The sequence below is a fragment of the Dromiciops gliroides genome, chromosome 3 (genome assembly GCF_019393635.1).
Source record: "Dromiciops gliroides isolate mDroGli1 chromosome 3, mDroGli1.pri, whole genome shotgun sequence".
Lineage (NCBI taxonomy): Eukaryota > Metazoa > Chordata > Mammalia > Microbiotheria > Microbiotheriidae > Dromiciops > Dromiciops gliroides.
The window spans coordinates 334,256,125-334,275,838 of NC_057863.1; the positions used below are offsets into that span (position 1 = coordinate 334,256,125).

The window sequence follows — 19,714 nt, forward strand, 5'->3', positions numbered from 1 at the left end:
TGTCAATGATGTGTGGGACAGGATTGTACTATATGACACCTAAGGTGCCTTTAATCTTTGAGAGTCAGAATTTTAGGCAACCATATGAGTTATGCAGTTTGGGAATTGTTGTTTTCATGTCCTGTTTTACCTGAATAAAGTATTCTATATTCTCAATTATCCAAAAGTGTCAGCTTAGCTAATGTTTCGTGCCTTTGTGTCTTCTTCTGCTCTCCAGCTGCGAATCATCATAAAGATTTTATAGTAACACAGGGTGGAAATCTAAGGTGTAAGAAGATAATTCATGTTGTTGGGGGAAATGATGTTAAACAAACCATCTCTGAAGTCCTCCAGGAATGTGAAAAGATGAAATATACATCTATTTCCCTCCCAGCCATTGGAACAGGTTTGTAACCTCCTGTCAGAATTAGTTTTTTAAATACTTAATATCTCCTAGACTACATATTCACTAGTAAATATAATAATTAAGAATCAATCTATATGAGAGTGATGGAAGTGGTAGTAATCTCTTTTAGGTCTTGTCAATGGTTTTTAGCCCTGAGTACCATGGTGCTTGTGGGCAATGTTGGGTTTCATCTCTAGTCTTAAGCTATGGACAAGCAAAAAGAAAAAGAGAAAAAAAAGATAAACTGGTAAAGATGAAAGGACAGAAGATGAAGGTGGGGAAGAGAGACAGAAAAAATGGGGGAAAAATCGATCCATTTCTCAGTCTCTTTCACTGTCTCTTCTTTTGCCTCCTTTCATTTTCTGTCCTTTCTCCAAGGTTTAACTTCTTGGCCTTCTTCTCTTCCTTCTTTCTTCCTCGAATATTTGCCCTTCAGGAGAATTTACTTCTTCATTCTCATGTTTTCAACTTCTGCCTCCATGCAGATAAAGTCTCAGTCAGCAGCTCCAGCCCTGTGAACACCTTCACTTCCTGGTCTAATCTCTCCTTTATCTATCAGACAATTCAATTTGGTATCACCTAAAATTTCTGAGGTCAAATACTGAACTAATCATCAAATCATAGAATTTTTATAGCTAAAAGAAGCTATGTGATTCTAGGCTAATCTCCTGGTTTTTAGGTGAGACCTAAAGATAAGCAACTTGCCTGAGATCAATTGATAATAATAATAACTATCCAAATATTATCTCATTTTGACCTCACAACAGCCCTGGGAGGCAGGTGCTATTATTGTCCTCATTTTACAGTTGAGGTAATTGAGACAAAAAAACAAAGTGATTTGCTCAGGATCACACATCTAGTAAATTAGTCAGTATCTGAGGTAGAATTTGAACTCAAGTCTTCCTGAGGTCACACTTCAGATCCATTGCTCAGTGCACTGCCCCACACAGCTAGTTAGTTTCATTCTGAGCCACAAGTAGTACCAATTGGACTGAGTCATTTTCTAGAGATCTTTCCATTGTCCCTCCCTGCAAAAAGGCAGCATTTTACTTTCTCCTGTCAATATCATTTTCCTTCTTTTCTTCATGGATTACAACCATAAGTGCCGGACTTTAAGCCATCTTCTTTCTCTTTGTTCTATCCCCCAGGCATTGGGTTCTGTTGATTATTCCTTCACAATTTTCCTCGGATTCAACTCTTCTTTGCAGTTACCACCATGGCCATTCCCCCAGTCCCTCATCACCTCATATATAGATTACTACAGTAGTCTTTCAGCTGGTCTTCCTTCCTTCACTTTTTCCTGTGTATAGTCCTAGGATAATCTTTATTCTTTGGGGGGAAAAAAGTTGATAACAAAAATAGTAATGATTTTGTAATAATTTAATTTTTCAATTTAATTTAATCTTTTAAAGTAATAATTATTAATTATAAATTAATTAAAGGAATACTTTAATCTCTTTTTTAAATTGAAACTTTTTTACACAATAAGCCCTTTCCAACATACCCACAAACAATCCCCCTAAAGGAGTACATTCCTAGAAAAGGAGTTTATCAATTAGTACCTGAAAGTAAGAGGATAATAGGAAGGTACTAACATTGATTTTATAATTGAGCAGAGTTTTGTGGGTTCCCCTTGTTGACTTTATTTACTTTTTACTTGGCATGGTGTATATGGCTCTTTAGGCTCAGCTAGCTTTACTCAGGCTCATTTCATACAAATCTTCCTCTCTGATAATAATACATAAACTGCTCATGGTGAGGCCAAGCATTTTGGAGTTGACTTGTTTGGGAAATTGTTCTTTTTCCTCTACTTTCTTCACCTTTGCATGATTTTTATTCAAGTCTTATAGAATGAACTTGGTGAAACAGTTAAACTTTACACCATCCTCTACTTTCAAATCCCTTCCTTGTCTTGGTAACACTCATGCCTTGCCTTGCATCACTCCACCCTGAATCACTCCCATCATCAGCCTCCTCCTTTCCTCCTTACCTCCTTTTGAATGGAGAAGGAAGCCATTGCTCAATTGTTCTGACCAGGTCTGCTACAAATTCATGGTATCCAGTCACAATGGGGATTCCTCTGTAAGAAGGTAGTCTTTTATTATTCCTCCTTAAAAGATTCTCTTTCCCACTCATCACACCAGCTATTCCAGAATGTCTCTCTGCTCCTGACCTCTCATTGTACCCTTTCCCTCTGCCTCTGAGCTGAGGCTCTCCCCATTATACTTTTTTTTTGGTGGGGCAATGAGGGTTAAGTGATTTGCCCAGGGTCACACAATTAGTAAGTGTCAAATGTCTGAGGCTGGATTTGAACTCAGGTCCTCCTGAATCCAGGGCTGGTGCTTTATCCACTGCGCTACCTAGCTGCCCCTCCCCATCATACTTTACAGAGAGAATCTAGGCCAATTGCAAAGAGCTCCTTCTTTTACTCTGCTCTTCACCTGACAGTCTCTTGACTTCATCTCCCACTGTTGCCTCCAATAAAGAAGTGACCTCCATTCCCCAAATAATAAATGATAAAAGGAAATGAGACATCCCACAAGTCTCTTCCCACTCCACTCCATCCTCCACTCATTTGTCACAGCAATATTTCTAAAACACAGGTCTGACCATGTTACCTTCTCAGTGGCTCCTTAACACCCTCAAGATCAAGTATAAAATTTTCTGTTTGGCATTTAAAGTCCTTCATAACCTGCCCCCCCCATCTTTCCAGTCTCCTTACACCTCACACCCCACCATGAACTCTGTGATCCAGTGACAATGGTCTCCTAGCTCTGTTCACTGAACAAGACATTCCATCTCCAGACTCCAGTCACTTTCAGACTCCCATGCTTGGAATTCTGTCCCTCCTAATCTCTACTGCCTGATTTCCCTCACTTCCTTCAAGTCCCAGCTAAAATCCAATATTTTTTTAAAGCTTTTCCTAATCCCTCTTAATTCTTAGTTCCTTACCCCTGTTATTATTTCCAGTTTGTTCTGTATATTGTTTATTTGTATATGGTTGTTTTCATGTCTCCCCCATTAGATTGTGCACTCTTTGAGAGCAGGGACTGTCTTTGCTACTTTTCATTTCTTCCTTCCTTCCTTCCCTCCCTCCTTCCTTCCTTTGTTCCTTCCTTCCTTCCATCCTTCTTTCCTTCCTTCCTTCCGTCCTTCTTTCCTTCCCTCCTTCCTTCCTCCCTCCCTCCTTCCCTCTCTTCTTTCTTTCTTTCTTTCAGAGGCAATTGGAGTTAAGTGTCTTGCCCAGGGTCACACTTACTGTACCACCTAGCTACCCCTTTGCTTCTTTTCACCCAGTGCTTAGCACAATGCCTGGTACATAGTAGGTGCTTAACAACTGCTTATTGACTGACTGACTGATTGACTGACTATGATAACAATGATACAACCATTTGGCTTCCCTATTAACTATAGGATAAAAATACAAATCTTGTGGGCAGCTAGGTGGTTCAGTGGATAAAGCACCAGCCTCACACGCTTGACACTTACTAGCTGTGTGACCCTGGGCAAGTCACTTAACCCTCATTGCCCCACCAAAAAAAAATTACAAATCCTTATGTTTGGCATTTAAAGCCTTTTACATTCCAGCTTCAGTCTAGCTTTCTAGAACAATTTACTCTTCAAACATTCTATATCAACGTAACCTACTTGCTGGTTCCCACACATAACAATCTTTCCTTCATGCTCTTTTACAGGCTGTTGTCATATCTGGAATTATTTCTCTCCCACTTCTATATTTTAGTATCCCTAGCTTCCATTAAGTCTCAGTTCCAGTGATATAGCCTACCCAAGACCTTGCCTAGTCTTTCATAGCATTAGTGCTTCCCCTCCAGATAAATTACAGCTAGGTGGTACAAGGGTTAAAACTGTGGGCTTCAAGTCATGAAGACTTGAATTGAATAGAATTTTATTTTCCAAAATCTATGTTAAAAAAACAAATTTTGGCATCAATTTTTTTCACAAATAAATTGATTTTATTACTACTTTGCATGTGTATGTACATGTGTGCACTCATAGTTCTTTAAGAATTGTACATGACAAGAGTTGAGTGACATCAATTTTTTTTTACAGGGCAATGAGGGTTAAGTGACTTACCCAGGGTCACACAGCTAGTGTCAAGTGTCTGAGGCCAGATTTGAACTCAGGTACTCCTGAATCCAAGGCCAGTGCTTTATTCAGTGAACCACCTAGCTGCCCCCGACATCAATTTTTTAAAACTTTGTGTTCCAACTTCTCTTCCTCCCTCCCTTCCCACCCCCCGCCCACAAGAACTCAAGCAATTCAAAATAAGTTATACATGAGTAGTCATGGAAAACATTCCCACATTAGCAAGGTTGTGAGAGACAACAGTCAAAAAACAAAACTTCAGATTAAGGAGTCATGAAGACAAGTTCAAATCTCATTTCAGTCCTTGTCGGTCTCAGTTTCCTCATGTTTAAATGAAGATAATAATAGCACCTACTTCCCAAAGGTGTTGAGAGGCTAAAATTAGATAATATTTGTAAAGCACATTGTAAATTTCAAAGTGCTTATAAAAATGTTTCCTGGGGCAGCTAGGTGGTGCAGTGGATAAAGCACTGGCCCTGGATTCAGGAGGACCTAAGTTCAAATCCAGCCTCAGACACTTGACACTTAATAGCTGTGTGACCCTGGGCAAGTCACTTAACCCCAATTGCCTAACCAAAAAAAAAGTGTTTCCTACTCTTATTTGCTTTGTATACATTTTCTATTTATTTATCTATGTACTTGGCATTTTCCTAAGTAGCACAGAAATTCCTTCAAGGCAAATACTGTTTCATTTTGAAATCTGTGCCCTCAGTTCCTGGCCCATAATAAATGCTTATCAAATTGTTGGATATGTAGCTCCTAAAGAACCTTGCACAGCTGAATGGCCAAAGTGCCAATTATTAGCTTTATAATAAAGTAATTCAAAGAAATTTTCTGTTCCTTCATTAAAAAAAAAAAACAATGCAGAGTTTCAACACATCAGGCCTCTTCTCTTCTTTGTAAACTTTCTAAATGGCTTTCAGAGTTCACAGGTAAGACAGTTTACCTACTACCAAAATACTACTTGCCTAAAAAGGGGTGGGCCATGAAATGAGCATCTGAATCCAGTGAACAGTCAAGTTCAGACTTTGGATCATTCAGATTCCCATAGCCATTGCTAATTGAGCTGCAGGTTTCCTAAGGACAGGAATTATAGTTTCCTGTAAGATCTAGAAGAGAAAGCAGCACAGTACACAATGTTTGAGATACTGACAGTGAAACCAATAGTGATGATCGATTAGGAGGAAGGAACATTTATCCATTAAAAATCAAGCCTAGGGGGCGGCTAGGTGGCACAGTGGATAAAGCACCGGCCCTGGATTCAGGAGTAGCTGAGTTCAAATCCGGCCTCAGAAACTTGACACTTACTAGCTGTGTGACCCTGGGCAAGTCACTTAACCCCCATTGCCCTGCAAAAAAAAAAAAAATCAAGCCTAAAAGGCAGCTAGGTGGCGGAAGTGGATAAAGCACCTGCCCTGGATTCAGGAGGACCTGAATTCAAATCCGACCTCAGACACTTGACACTAGCTGTGTGACCATGGGCAAGTCACATCACACAAATCCTCATTGCCCTACAAAAAAGAAAGAAAGAAAGCGAACCAAGCCTACCAACTTTTAAATACTTCTGGGGCAAGGGAAAAGTGAGAGAAAAGGGGGCATATTATTTTTATTGCTTTTGTTTTTATCATTTTTTGTTATTTTGTTCTTTCAGGACAGGCTCAACAAAACCCTACTAAAGTTGCTGAATCTATAATTGATGCCATTGAAAATTTTGTACAGAAAGGGTTTGGCCAATCAGTGAAAAAAGTGAAAGTGGTCATCTTCCTGCCACAGCTACTGGAAGTGTTTCATGATGCTATGAAACAAAGAGTAAGATCTAAGCCACCACCAACCTCAAACACCCTCTTTTCTAAGATAATATGTAAGTGGTTAATTTTCTTTCTTTTTCTTTTCTTTTTTTTGGGGGGGAGGGGGCAAGCTGTTCACACCATTTTTTTTTTCATCTCTGAAGGGGGGGAGGTTTTGGTGGGGTAGTTTTGTCGTTACAAATAATGAGTGTAACTCCTAAGGGCCTTTTTAACGAAAGAGAGTAGAGAGACGGAAGGAAACCTCTGGGAGGCACAAAGGGCAGAAAGTTGGGGCACACCTTGGGTAGGGAGACAGCTGGCTGGAAAGACAGAATAATTGAGGCAAAGGAAGGAGGTATCCTCTCCTTCTGGTCTCTGGGGCAAGAGGGGGGTAATGGCAAGGCATGGTTAATTTCTTCAAAATACATGTGCCTATGATTTATCTTGAAATTATTTATGGGTAACTTCTAATGATATTATAATTTATTTTTTTAAAGCATTTTTCAATTTTCCAAACCAACCTCCGAAAAAAAAAGTTAATTTGGTTTTGGAAAAAATAGAAAGGTCAACAACCTTCCAGGTATGTGGTGAAAGCAAAGAGAATGTTGAAAGCACTATCTCTTGGATGCAAGATGTGATTTTAAAGGAACACGAAAGTTTTACTTTCAATGATAACAGCATCCAAAAATTTGGTGAAAAAGAATACAGTAAACTGAACGAGCTTCAAAAAAGGCTAGATATCACCATTGATGTGAAACATGGAGGGTCTCTCAAGATCACAGGAACTGCCCGAGATTTGGTCAAAGCTAACCCTCTCATTGAAGAATTGCTCAAGAAAACGCGCTTACGGATAGATGAGGAGACCAGGGCTGAGGAGCTCAGTAAAACCACCACATGGCAGTATGACGACAACGGTGTTTGCAAGCCTTTTGACAAAATAACGAATCTGCATTTAGACAATGCGAGGAAAGCAAAGAAAAATAACATTGTTGTTAAAATTGAGAAGGAAAACTACACAGTAGACTTTAACACTAATCTTGCTACAAATGGAAAGGGACGTAGCTTTCTGGTTCATTGCCTCAAAAAATCTGAAGGTAGGTTCAACTTATTCTCATTCTCTCTCTCTCTCTCTCTCTCTCTCTCTCTCTCTCTCTCTCTCTCTCTGTATGTGTGTCTCTGTCTGTCTGTCTCTGTGTCTCGCCTACATTCCTCTCTTCCTCTTTCTTTCTCTCTCCCTTTCTGTCTGTCCCTCAATCTGTCTGTCTTTCTACCACCTCTCTTTCTCTACCTCTTAGTCATTCAGTCAATAAAAATTTATCAAGCACCTACTACATGTCCAGGCACTATGCTAAGCCTCCGGGGGGGTACACAAAAGGGCAAAAGACAGTCCCTATTTTTAAAGAGCTCAAAAGCTCATGGAGCTGACAACATGAAAATAACTGTAGAAACCAACTGGATTGTTAAAATGGATAAATTGGCAACACTCAGGAGAGGGAAGGCACTAGAATTGAGGAGAATCAATAAAGACTTTCTAAGGAAGGTGGGATTTTAGCTGAGACCTGAAGGAAGCCCAGAAAGTTGTTAGGCAGCAATAAGAAGGAAGAGAAGTCCAACAAAAATGCCCTGCATCTATAGTTTCTGTCTCTCTGTATCTTTCTGTCTTTCTTTCCCAAACATCCCTCTCTCTCAGAACTGATTGAGCATTTATTCTGGGTATACTGCTATTTAGAGCACTTGAGCAGAGGTGTCTAACAGGTGATATCCCACAACATTACCAAGTGCCTAATACCAGATTAAAATACAATTGGAAAATACTTAACAAAATAAATAAAAATACGCAAAACATAGATCATTTCAATATGTCATTTTCAAAATCAATACATAGCCTGCAGGAATCCTCATATATAGTTTAGTGGCCCTAATTTCTATTGGACTTTGACAGCACTAATCTAGACTAAAAAAAACAACCCAGAAACCCCTTCCCCCTCTAATTTTTTGTTTTTGTTTTTGTTTTGTTTTGTTTTGTTTTGTTTTTTGTGAGGCAATGAGGGTTAAGTGACTTGCCCAGGGTCACACAGCTAGTAAGTGTCAAGTGTCTGAGGCCGGATTTGAACTCAGATCCTCCTGAATCCAGGGCCGGTGCTTTATCCACTATGCTACCTAGCTACCCCCTCCCCTCTGATTTTCAATTCATTCCTTGGACTTAAAACTTTGCATTTTAATAAAATACAGATACCTCCAAGAAGAATAAAACTGTAATCTTTTTCAGATATTCACACCTTAACAAACCACTGAATGTATAACCTCCCCCTGCAAAAAAAAAAGAAAATGTATAAATCAGATTTCTGGTTTGTAAATCAGTCTCTTCTCAGTTCTCCTTAACATGAATCAGTTTTGTTGATAACTACAGATTGGTTTCTTCTGGAGAAACCTATAAAGATCAAGTTTATATACCTGGTGACCAAAATACAGAGCAGAGCACAGGTAGAAGCATGGCTGAGTTTATCAGATTTTTTTCCCCCAGAAGTCCAGTTTTGATAGAGAGGCAGGAGAGTTTTGATGAGAGTTCTGCAGGCTGGGCAGATAAAGAGATGAAGGCTGGGGAAGGGAAGAGAATGAGGCTCTACAAGAGAAGTGTGACTCAGTGGGAGGCAGTACCCTAGATCAAGCTGGGTTCAAATCCTCTACTGCTTATTCCCTTTGTGAACATGGGCCAGTCACTTACCTTTCCTCAGCTTCAATATTCTCAAGTGTAAAATGAGGCTTTTGGACTAAATGACTTCTGAGGTCCCTTGCTAAATCTTTGGTCCTGGCTTTGAGATATTTCACAATTTTGCCTAAGGTTGGCCCTTTAATAGGCTAATTTTTGTTTTAGTCAGTGAAAAGTGAAACACGGTTGCAAAAGTAACCTGAGTGCCAGAATCTAGGAAAAGAGGTGATTGAGAAAAAGATCAGAAAGAAAAGTAAACAAACAGATCAGGAAAGGGAAATCCTCCAAGAGTGAGAATAACAAGAATCCTCCCCCAGAGTGCCCCATCCATGAATTAAGAACAGATTCAGAATTCCAGAGCATGTCCTAGAGCAGGGGACTTTATCTTGGGATCTGTGAATTTAGGTGTTTTTTTTTTTCTGGGGCAATGAGGGTTAAGTGACTTGCCCAAGATCACACAGCTAGTAAGTGTTAAGTGTCTGAGGCCAGATTTGAACTCAGGTCCTCCAGAATCCAGGGCTGGTGCTTTATTCACTGTGCCACTTTAATTTAGTTTTACAACATTTTGACCCCTATGTTTCAGTATAATTATTTTCCCTTGTAATTCTATATATTTTTGTTTGTTTGTTTTTGTGGGGCAATGGAGGTTAAATGACTTGCCCAGGGTCATACAGCTAGTAAGTGTCAAGTGTCTGAGTCCGGATTTGAACTTAGGTACTCCTGAATCCAGGGCCGGTGCTTTATGCACTGCACCACCTAGCCGCCCCTAATTCTATATATTTTATTGTAGGTGTTTAGAAAAATTATTCTGAGAAGGGCTCTATAGCTTCTATCAGACTGCCCAAGGAGTCTATTATCAATCGATAAACTTTTATTAAGTTCTTACTACATGTCAGGCACTGAACTAAGCTCTGGGGAAACAAAAAAAAAGAGAAAGACAGTAGTCCTGGCTTCAAAAAGCTTACAATTTAGTTATCTGCAACAGAAAGGTTACAGATAGGTGAAAGAGGTATTTTGACCATCAAGGACCAAGCCACCCAGGAAGAGCCATCTAAGATAATTTGCTCCAAGGAACCATCCAAAACAAAGAGTTATGGACAACATAAAGAAAGAGACGACAGCTTCCAGGGGCCAGTGGATAGTACCTCTAGGTGAAGGAGGCAGCCAGGCCTATAATCTGGGGAAAGGTAGCTTTGGAGTCCCGATAGAAAAAGTGTTTTCTTGCTGAAAGCTTAGAAAACAGGAAGCACTATGGCCTGTGGGTCTGGTCACTTCACTTCTCACTGTTCTAGGCAACTCTTGAAGACTGTGAGCTACAGAAAAGGTGCATTGGTGGAGACAGTGTTCTCACCTGGTAGTTCCCTGTGCCAATGAAATCACAAGTCCAATCCCTAACTCTATAGGGAGTTTATAATGTTCTACATTTTACCAACCAACAGGGGTCAGGGACAAAGCTAGGAATAGAAGCAATTTCTTCTACTCCTTTGATTCCTCTCTCCAGTGCCCCAAACAACACTAGACCCATTGTAAGTGCTTCTCAGCCAGTGCTTGTTGAAAGAAAAAGATGAGGTAGTCCATAAGATGATGGAGGTAGGATGGTTATAGGTGTAAAAAATACACTTATCCTCTGGCTTCTGCACCCTATATTGAGAACAGAAGAGTTAGATACTATTGAGTTGAGAGAACAAGCAACTGAGCCAGTATCAGGCTCAAGCCTGAGAACTAGGAATTTAGATGTTAGGGAGCAGGAGTGAGTATTTTCTCATTGGTACTTAAAAAATGGGAATAAAGTCTAAAAATTTGGACAAATTGTATCCTCTGTTACTGTAAATGCACCCACACCTCTACTGTCCCCCATTCAGTACCCTGGACAGAGTGCTTCTTTTTGACCTCCATTTAAAATAACTGAATATTGTGGACTGTTGGGTATTATCTAGTCAGTCAACAAGCATTTATTAAGCATCTCTATGCACTAGGCCCTATGCTAAGGGCTAGCTAGAGATAGAAAGAAAAACAAGAAGACTTCCTGCCCCCATTCTCTTAGGAGAGACAGCATGTAAAATAACTAGGAACATACAAGATATATACAGAGTAGTTGTAAGGTCATTTCAGAAGGATCAGAAAATGCTAGCTGCTGAGGTGACTGGGAAACACCTTGGAGGTCTTTGAGCTGAATCTGGAAAGAATCCAGAGAAACTCGGCAGTAAATCTAAGGAGGAAAACATCCCAGGTGTGAGAGACAATCAGTACAAAGGTTCAAAAATGAAATGCAGTGTACAAGAAGTGATAGATAGGCCAATATCACTGGAGATTGAAGAGTGAATGGAGGGGAGTCAAGTGTAAGAAGAGTCAAAAAGTAGGAGTTACCAGTTATAAAAGCCTCTAAATGCCAAATGGGATGATACCAAATTAGATGATACCCAAGAACTGGTAAAGGAAATAGTAGGGCAAGGTGTCTGGAGGTAAGGAGGAGGAGGCTGGGAGAAGAGGAAGCTATCATCAAATGGCTTCAGTTCTTTATTAAATTTGAGGCAAAGTCATTAGCTAAGAGGATGGGGAAGGGAGTACTATGAGAAGTTTAGAAGAGAAGATTTGAAATAATTACTGGGGTGAGCAGGAGAGCTCATCAATTATGGAGGACAAAGATCGCTTGCTGTAGTGAGGGTCTAGTTGAGATTAGATAGGAGATTTTTAGTCAACCCAATATCATCTTGGTTTTGTGATTTCCTCTATCTCCATGGATAAACAGCATCTAGATAGACATGATGGATATATATGGTAAAAAAAAAAAATCAGGCATTAGAAGGAGTGGTGAAGGCATCCTTTGTGATCATTCCTCTATGGGGCAGGGATGGGGAAGGGGGAGAAGAAACAAAAAGGCTGACCCTGGTGTGGCCAAGGGTTTCATCCTCCTTAGATAGAGGTGGGTCACTCCACATTGAGCTAAGCCAATTGGTTATAGCATCATTCAGTTCCATTGATTAATGTGACTTGAGGGTGGTCTTGAGAGTATGCGAAAGGGCAAATTCCAGTGTCTAGGTGTGGTTCTTTACTTAGCTAAACAAAAGAATCCATCTCCATTTCCCATGCTCCCTTGGGCTCATCCCAGGCAAGAGCTAGACTATCTGGAGTGTGAGAGAGCAATAAAACTTATCTCTGGGTCTCCCCTAGAAATCCATTATTAATAATTATTTTCTTACATCTCACTAGCTCATCTCAACAAGTAAGGTTAGTATGATTATGAGGCAGAGCAGCAAGGCTGAGGTACCACAAGAAGCTGATTGATAATAGCCTGACCCCCAACTTCCTCAGTGACTAGCATCCTGGATTTTACTTTTCAGATCCTAGCATTGAGTTTGGAGAAGCCTGTTTTATTTTGTTTATTTTGGTTTCAGACTAGATCTGTGATTTCATTGGTAGAAAGAACTCCAAGTGAGAAAACTCTCTCTATTCCTCCAAGGGAGGAAAATCCCTCAAAAGATGAACACCTGAACAACAACTTACAGTCTAGGAGAGTCTCTGGGACAGCAAGAGCTGAATTGATTTATCCATGGTCAGCCATACACTATGTTATCAGAAGAAGAACTTAGTGACTTAAAGGAAAGTTCTCTCTACCCACTATGCAATGCTGCTTCTTCATCCCCCCCTTCCATTAAAAATTTGCTTTCTAGTTTGTAATTCTATGTCTTCTGAGTTATCTCTGCCTCAAAACATTTCTGCTTGAACTAATAAGATAGAGTATCTGAACCTGCCATGACAAGTACAGGAATATGGGAGAGAGGTGGAAGGCGGTTCCTACTAGCCTTACCCATGATATTACTGCACCTACTTTTCTATTTAACTCTCATGAATCCAAGAATAGATGTGAAAAAGGGAAAGAAACAAGTATTTGGTAAGCACCTACTATGTGTCAGGCACTGGGTAAGCTCTACAAATATCTCACTTGATCTTCACAACAACGCTGCAAGGTAAGCATTGTTATTATCCTCATTTTACAGGTGAGAAAATTGAGGCAGACAGACATTAAGTGACTTGCCCAGAGACTCTCAGCTCATAAATGTCTGAGGCTGGATTTGAACTCAGATCTTCCTAATTCCAAGGCCAGTGCTCTGGCCACCATACCATCTAGCTGCCTGCGAAGTGTTTTGGGAAGGAGAGCTCTAGATGAATTTTGTATGCTGGTGTTTTAAAAATAAAACAGCAATTCACTCAATTTGATTTAAAATATTTGAAGGAAACAATTGAATGATAAGAGGCAGCATGGTGTGGTAGATAGAGCTTGGAGATAGGAAGACATAAGTATATATCCTGCTTCTGATACTAGCTGTATAACTCTGGGCTAGCCAGTTAAATGCCCCAAGACAACTCTCTTAGACTAAGTTATAGATGGTATACAATCTGTATCGATGCTACAGGTAAAATAGTAGATTTATGGTATATATGATGTATTAATTTGTTCATCAATTGCATGTTATATTGAGGCAGGGTAAGCAGAATAAGTCAATACATATTCAAAAGGGCCCCATAGGTATGTAGGGGTTTTTTTTCCTTAATAGTACAATATCTGTCTTGTAATGGGTGCCTAATTAATGTTTATGAAATTGAATTGAATTTTCAAAACCCAGCATTAAGTAAATGCAAAAGAATTCAGATGCTATTCTGTTTTTTAGAGAGCCCTAGGAATTTAGACTGCATTATCCTATCCTTCCATATGGGAGTAAATTATTAATCACCAAGTGTTTGTCTTTCAGTTGAGATCCCTATTCACTGGGATGACATGAAAAACCAGAACCTTCTTTTGGTGGATTTACCTCCAGGACATATAGAATACCAGCAAGTAAAAGACAAGTTTTGTCAGACCTGTGCTAACTACACAATAGAGAAGGTAAACCTATTCTTTATCCTTGCCATGACATCTAATCCTCTATCTAGCCCTCACCCCTGCTCTTCTCTCATGTGTGTGTGTGTGTGTGTGTATCCATATCCATATCCATACTGTAGGTAGTGTTGAGGCCACCTACCATACATATAGGGGACAATCTTGGACTGTATATCTATATCTATACATACATACATAGATAGTATGTATATACGTGTGTATATGTATATACACACATATAGATACACACACACACATATATATAAACCTAGATGAAAATTGACCTTTTTTCCTAACTTAAAGTTCCTGAATCTCTTTAGAGTGTACAGGATCGTTTCTTTTTATCAGTTGATTGGGCAAAAAAAAAAAATGACACTGTGTTCCAAACTGTGAAGATCTTGGGATGGGGGAAGGAGGAGTGGGAAAAGAGGACAATTGAGACAACTTGGATCTGGAGCAAGCTGTTCTGGAAAGGCCAAAAAGAAAACCCAGTGGGGTTCCTGTTGGTTTCTCCCTGTTTGTTTTCATTGGCCCAATGCTTATGGAACCCATATCTGCGATTTCTGATAAAAATCACTTCCCCACTCTAAGAGCCTAAATTTCTTCATCTGTAAAGTGAGGGGACTAGACTAGGTGATTTCTGAGACCCACATTCTGTGATTCAGCAGTGAAAAAAGAATAGCCAGTCTTCAGGGTTTTCTAACTCAGAATAGATAAAAAAGCACCCACCTAATTATGATTTGCTTTGGAGGTTTTTTTTTTCCTATTTATCCCCCCTGTTATTTCCATTTTATGTTGTTTTGTACTCTTCTTGTAGCTATGGAATGATTAGGGGAAGAGTTGGGATTAGGAAAAGAGGCAAAAGAAATTACCAAAGGCCAAGTCATTGAAATGGCCTAACTTGTAAATGAGACAGAATATTAGCAAGATTGCTAATTCTTGAAAATTATTTTCAAGCTTGTATATCTATGATATTTAAGGCTCTGTACAAGTGTTGTAGCCCATTTACAAATAGATATAAGCCCTGCTCCCCCTTCTCAATGCCTTAAAGATAAAGACAATAATAAACATACAAGTAATAAACTTTTGTTAGAAATTGGTATTTTTCTTTTTTACTTACAAAAAGCCAGCAAATTTCCTTTGAAAATGTTAGTGAAGTGCTGAATCATAATAGAACTAAGGAGAAACATAATTAAAACAACTTGCTCTTATAAAATTTGCACCACCTAGTTAAATATTCTTTGTTAAAACATACTCATTATGGCTTATTTTCCATTTATCAAAGACAAATGAAACCTTGTTTTTCTTCCAGCTCATCTAGTTTATCCTATAGCAATATCTAGCTCGTTATCAGATGCAAACTGGTGACCCCTCAATTATTTTTTAACTTAGGAGAAAAGAAAAAACATAGCATGCTATTAGAACTGGTAACAATAATGGGTGAGCCATTATAACAAACCCTAGCTCTCTTGAGATCTATCAACAAATTTAAGAGCAATGAGTCATGATCATGGTCCTATATCAAACTGGGTTTTTGTGTGTGTGTGTGTTTTTTTTAGTGAGGTAATTGGGGTTAAGTGACTTGCCCAGGGTCACACAGCTAGTAAGTATTAAGTGTCTGAGGCCGGATTTGAACTCAGGTACTCCTGACTCCAAGGCCGGTGCTCTATCCACTGCGCCACCTAGCTGCCCCCCAAACTGGGTTTTAAAAAGGCATTTGTAGTGGGAATTTGTTTGACATGATTGCACATGTATAACCTATATAGGATTTCTTGCCATCTTTTCAAGGTTGTAGGGGAGAGAAGAGGGAGGGAGAAAAATTTGGAACTCAAAAATCTGATAAAAATGAATGTTGAAAATTATCTTTACATGTAATTAGAAAAAAATACTATTTATATTAAAAATCAAATCAAATCAAAGGGCATTTCCAGATTAGGACAGTGTTCAACATTTGTCCCTGAGCTTTTGGAGTACGATGATTATATGTCATTGTGTGTGTGTGTGTGTGTGTGTGTGTACATGTGTGCATGTTTTAAGTGTGTGGGGGGGAGTGGATAACTTTTCCCAGCCTTTAGCAAATGTCAGCTATCAGAAATGAACTAAAAAACTGTTCAACTTTATCATTTGACAATTTGTGTAGTAGACACATCCTCTTACCTAGTATATTTAAAATGACAACAAGAAAGAGACAGTGTGGTGTAATGAATAGATAGTTTGTTTGCTTTGGAGTTGAGAAGACTTTGTTTCAAACTGAGCCTCTCACAACTATTATCTGTATAAACCTCAGGTAAGTCACTCAACCTTTCAGCACTCCAAGCAACTCCCTATGGCTTTGTGTTTCTGAGCAGGTGCCCATCTGTGTTGGTTAGGATCCTCACCAGGAGTGCCCTATACTACAGAAATCAGAGGTGATTTTGAATTATCAAAACAAAACAAAACTTCCAGAAAATGGCTAAATTGGAGACTATCTCTTTTTAAAGCATAATTTTACAAAACTCTAGGTTTAGAAAGTTGTCTGGATATAAGAATATATCTGAAAAATAAAATAGCCCGGAACTTAATGTTTATTATTTTATGCTCAAAGGAAAACTGCCCTGCACAAAAACTAAAATGGTTTTCCATGGATTGATCTTTTTAAATTCACTTCCACAAATATGCCGTGCCTAACACAATGCTCATTTCCAAAGTGATTTTCCTTTTGTAATTTGTAGATTCAGAGGATACAGAACAGAAGCCTTTGGAATTTGTATAATACAAAGAAAACATTAATGGATGACCAGAACAAACACACAAATAATGAAAAATACCTCTTCCATGGGACAGATGTTGACTCACTGTCCCATGTCAACAGCCAAGGCTTTAATCGCAGTTATGCTGGGAAAAATGGTAAGTAAAGCAGCAGGTATCTTGTTTGCTTCAAAAAATTTGAAGGTGATGTAGGGCTTTAACATCACACCATCCATACCTGAATGATTTAAAGAGTGTAAAGAGGAGTAATCAAAGAATTAGAGATTGAGAGCTAGAAGGGACCTTCCAGTGGATCCAACCCTCTCATTTTACATATGAGAAAAATAAAGTACAGAGAAGTTCAGTACCTTTCTGAGAATCATAGCTGGCAAATTTCTGAGTCAGAATTATGAACCTAGGTCTTCCTGACTCTACAACCTCTCTTCTTATCCACTACACTATCCTGCAAAGATCCCAGCCTTTAAGGAGTTTAGTAAGGGGGTAAGTTACAATATGAATAATTTAAAATGAAAGATTCAGATGTGATAAATGAAAGAGAAAATTCCAACAAAATGAAATGAGATTTTATTACTGTGATCATATGTCCAGGCATCATCATAGTTGGCATGATAATACCTACTTCATAGTCTTCATTTTGTAAAACTTTCATCTTTTTTCACAGCTGTAGTATGGGGGAAAGGAACTTATTTTGCTGTTGATGCCCAATATTCGGCAGAAGATACATACGCCAAACCAGACAGCAATGGGAAGAAGCATGTGTATTATGTGCGAGTACTTACTGGTGATTACACCCTTGGAAATTCATCATTCCTTGTCCCACCAAAGAAAACTCAAGATGGGAGTGTTCTATATGACAGTGTCACTGATAACGTGAATAATCCAAGCTTATTTGTCATATTTTATGATAATCAGTCTTATCCTGATTACCTAATTACTTTCAGGAAATAATATTTTGCTTTCATATCCAAGCGATATTATGTAGACACTTACTTGTAGCATGTTTTAGCATTCGATGAATTTTTCTTAGGTCACAACATTCATTCTCATTGCTGAAATTAGTACTTTTTGCATTATCAATAGTGTTATTTCTTTTTTTTTTTTTAGTGAGGCAATTGGGGTTAAGTGACTTGCCCAGGGTCACACAGCTAGTAAGTGTTATGTGTCTGAGGCTGGATTTGAACTCAGGTACTCCTGAATCCAGGGCCGGTGCTTTATCCACTGCACCACCTAGCTGCCCCCGTGTTATTTCTAATATATGCTTTGTGTGGTCATTCCCCAACTGATAAATGGTCAAAGGATATGAACTGACTGTATTCAGATGAAGATCAAAGCTATCTATAGTTTTATGGAAAAAAGCTCAAAATCACTATTGATTAAAGAAATACAAATTAAAACAACTCTAAGGTACTGCCTTACACCTATAAGGTTGACTAATATGACAGAAAAGGAAAATGATAAGTGTTCAATGGGATGCAGGAAAATTGGGACACTAATACACTCTTGGTGGAATTGTTAATTGACCCAACCATTCTGGAGAGCAATTTGGAACTGGCCAAAGGGCAATCAAATTGTGCATACCCTTTAATACAACAGTACCACTATTAGGTTTGTATCCCAAAGAGAATTTTTTAAAAGGGGGAAAGTGATTATTTGTGCAAAAATATTTATAGCAGCTCCTTATGTTGTGGCAAAGAATTAGAAATTGAGGGGATATCTAACAATTGGGGAATGGTTAAACAAGTTGTGGTATATGATATTGATGGAATACTATTGTATATAAGAAATGATGAGCAGACTGATTTCAGAAAAATCTGGAAAGACTTACATGAACTGATGCAAAGTGAAGTGAGCAGAACCATGAAAACATGGTACACAGTAACAGCAATTTTGTATGATGAACAACTGTGTATGACTTAGCTGGTCTCAGCAATACAATGCTCCAAGAAGACAATCCCAAAAGACTCATAATGAAAAATTCTCTCCACATCCAGAGAAAGAACTGATGGAATCTGAATGCAGATTAAAGCATACTATTTTCACTTTTTGTGTTTGTGAATTTTTTTCCTTTTTGTCCTTTTCTTCTTTCACCACACAACTAATATGGAAATATGTTTTACATGATTGCACATATATAAGCTATAGTTATATCAAATTGCTTACCATCTTGGTGGGGAGGTAAGGAAAGGAAAAAAAATAAAATTTTATATGTGTTTGTGTGTCTGTGAGTTAACCAAAGGCAAGAGACACTAGGTATTACTTTCAGCATACTTTCCTAAGTCATCCTTGCTGTTGAAATAAGTCCTTTCTCACTACATTGTTGTGGGTTTTAAGATATGCTTCTTGTGAGGCAATCAGTGACTGAAGTCATGGGGGGCTAAACTAGAAAAAGTGAATGTTGGACCTGGAGAAGAACAAAGAGTAGATTTCTTTGTACCCAAAGAGGAGATAAAAAATAAAATTGTTCCTATGAATGGCAGAAGATGTAGTGCTGGGAGTCTCAGCTTGTCCTCTTTCCCTATAAAATCATTCTATAGGTAGAATGATGGGTGAAGAAAGAAAAGAGGGTAGATGGTGATGATACAGTAATGTAAGGATTGCCCTTCCTGGAACACATTGAGACCACAATGGAATGTGAAGAATAGTTCTTTTTTTTTTTTTTTTTTTAGTGAGGCAATTGGGGTTAAGTGACTTGCCCAGGGTCACACAGCTAGTAAGTGTTAAATGTCTGAGGCTGAATTTGAACTCAGGTACTCCTGACTCCAGGGCCGGTGCTCTATCCACTGCACCACCTAGCTGCCCCAAGAATAGTTCTTTTTAAGGGGGTGGGATTGCTCCTCTTGCACACCTGCAACAATTAGAAATTTGACTGTTCTGAGAAACAAAACTCAACACCCTGGGCAAAATGAATGAATTACAGACTCTTAGGTCTGGAAGGAGCCACAGAAATCATCTACATCTGATAATGGAATCCCCACTGTAGTATCACAAATTCACGGACATCCAAACTGGTGGGAAATCTCACTAAAAATATAAGGTAGTATTTAAAAAGAGCTTTAAGGTTTGCAAAACACTTTCAAGTTTTTATCTTGTTTCATAAT

General features: G+C 38.8%; 1 protein-coding gene across 3 annotated transcripts in view; it reads left to right on the forward strand.

Annotated features, from left to right (window-relative positions):
* The window catches only part of PARP14 (poly(ADP-ribose) polymerase family member 14), a 70,095-nt gene extending 52,087 nt beyond the window's left edge, over nt 1-18,008 (forward strand). For all 3 annotated transcript variants that reach the window (XM_043996424.1, XM_043996425.1, XM_043996426.1), the window contains exons 12-17: nt 218-385; nt 6,144-6,353; nt 6,777-7,373; nt 13,741-13,874; nt 16,580-16,754; nt 17,278-18,008. In XM_043996424.1, coding sequence (XP_043852359.1) covers nt 218-385; nt 6,144-6,353; nt 6,777-7,373; nt 13,741-13,874; nt 16,580-16,754; nt 17,278-17,564 — 1,571 coding nt within the window. In that variant the 3' untranslated portion in view covers nt 17,565-18,008. The remainder of the gene's footprint in view (nt 1-217; nt 386-6,143; nt 6,354-6,776; nt 7,374-13,740; nt 13,875-16,579; nt 16,755-17,277) is intronic.
* The last annotated feature ends 1,706 nt before the right edge of the window (nt 18,009-19,714 follow it).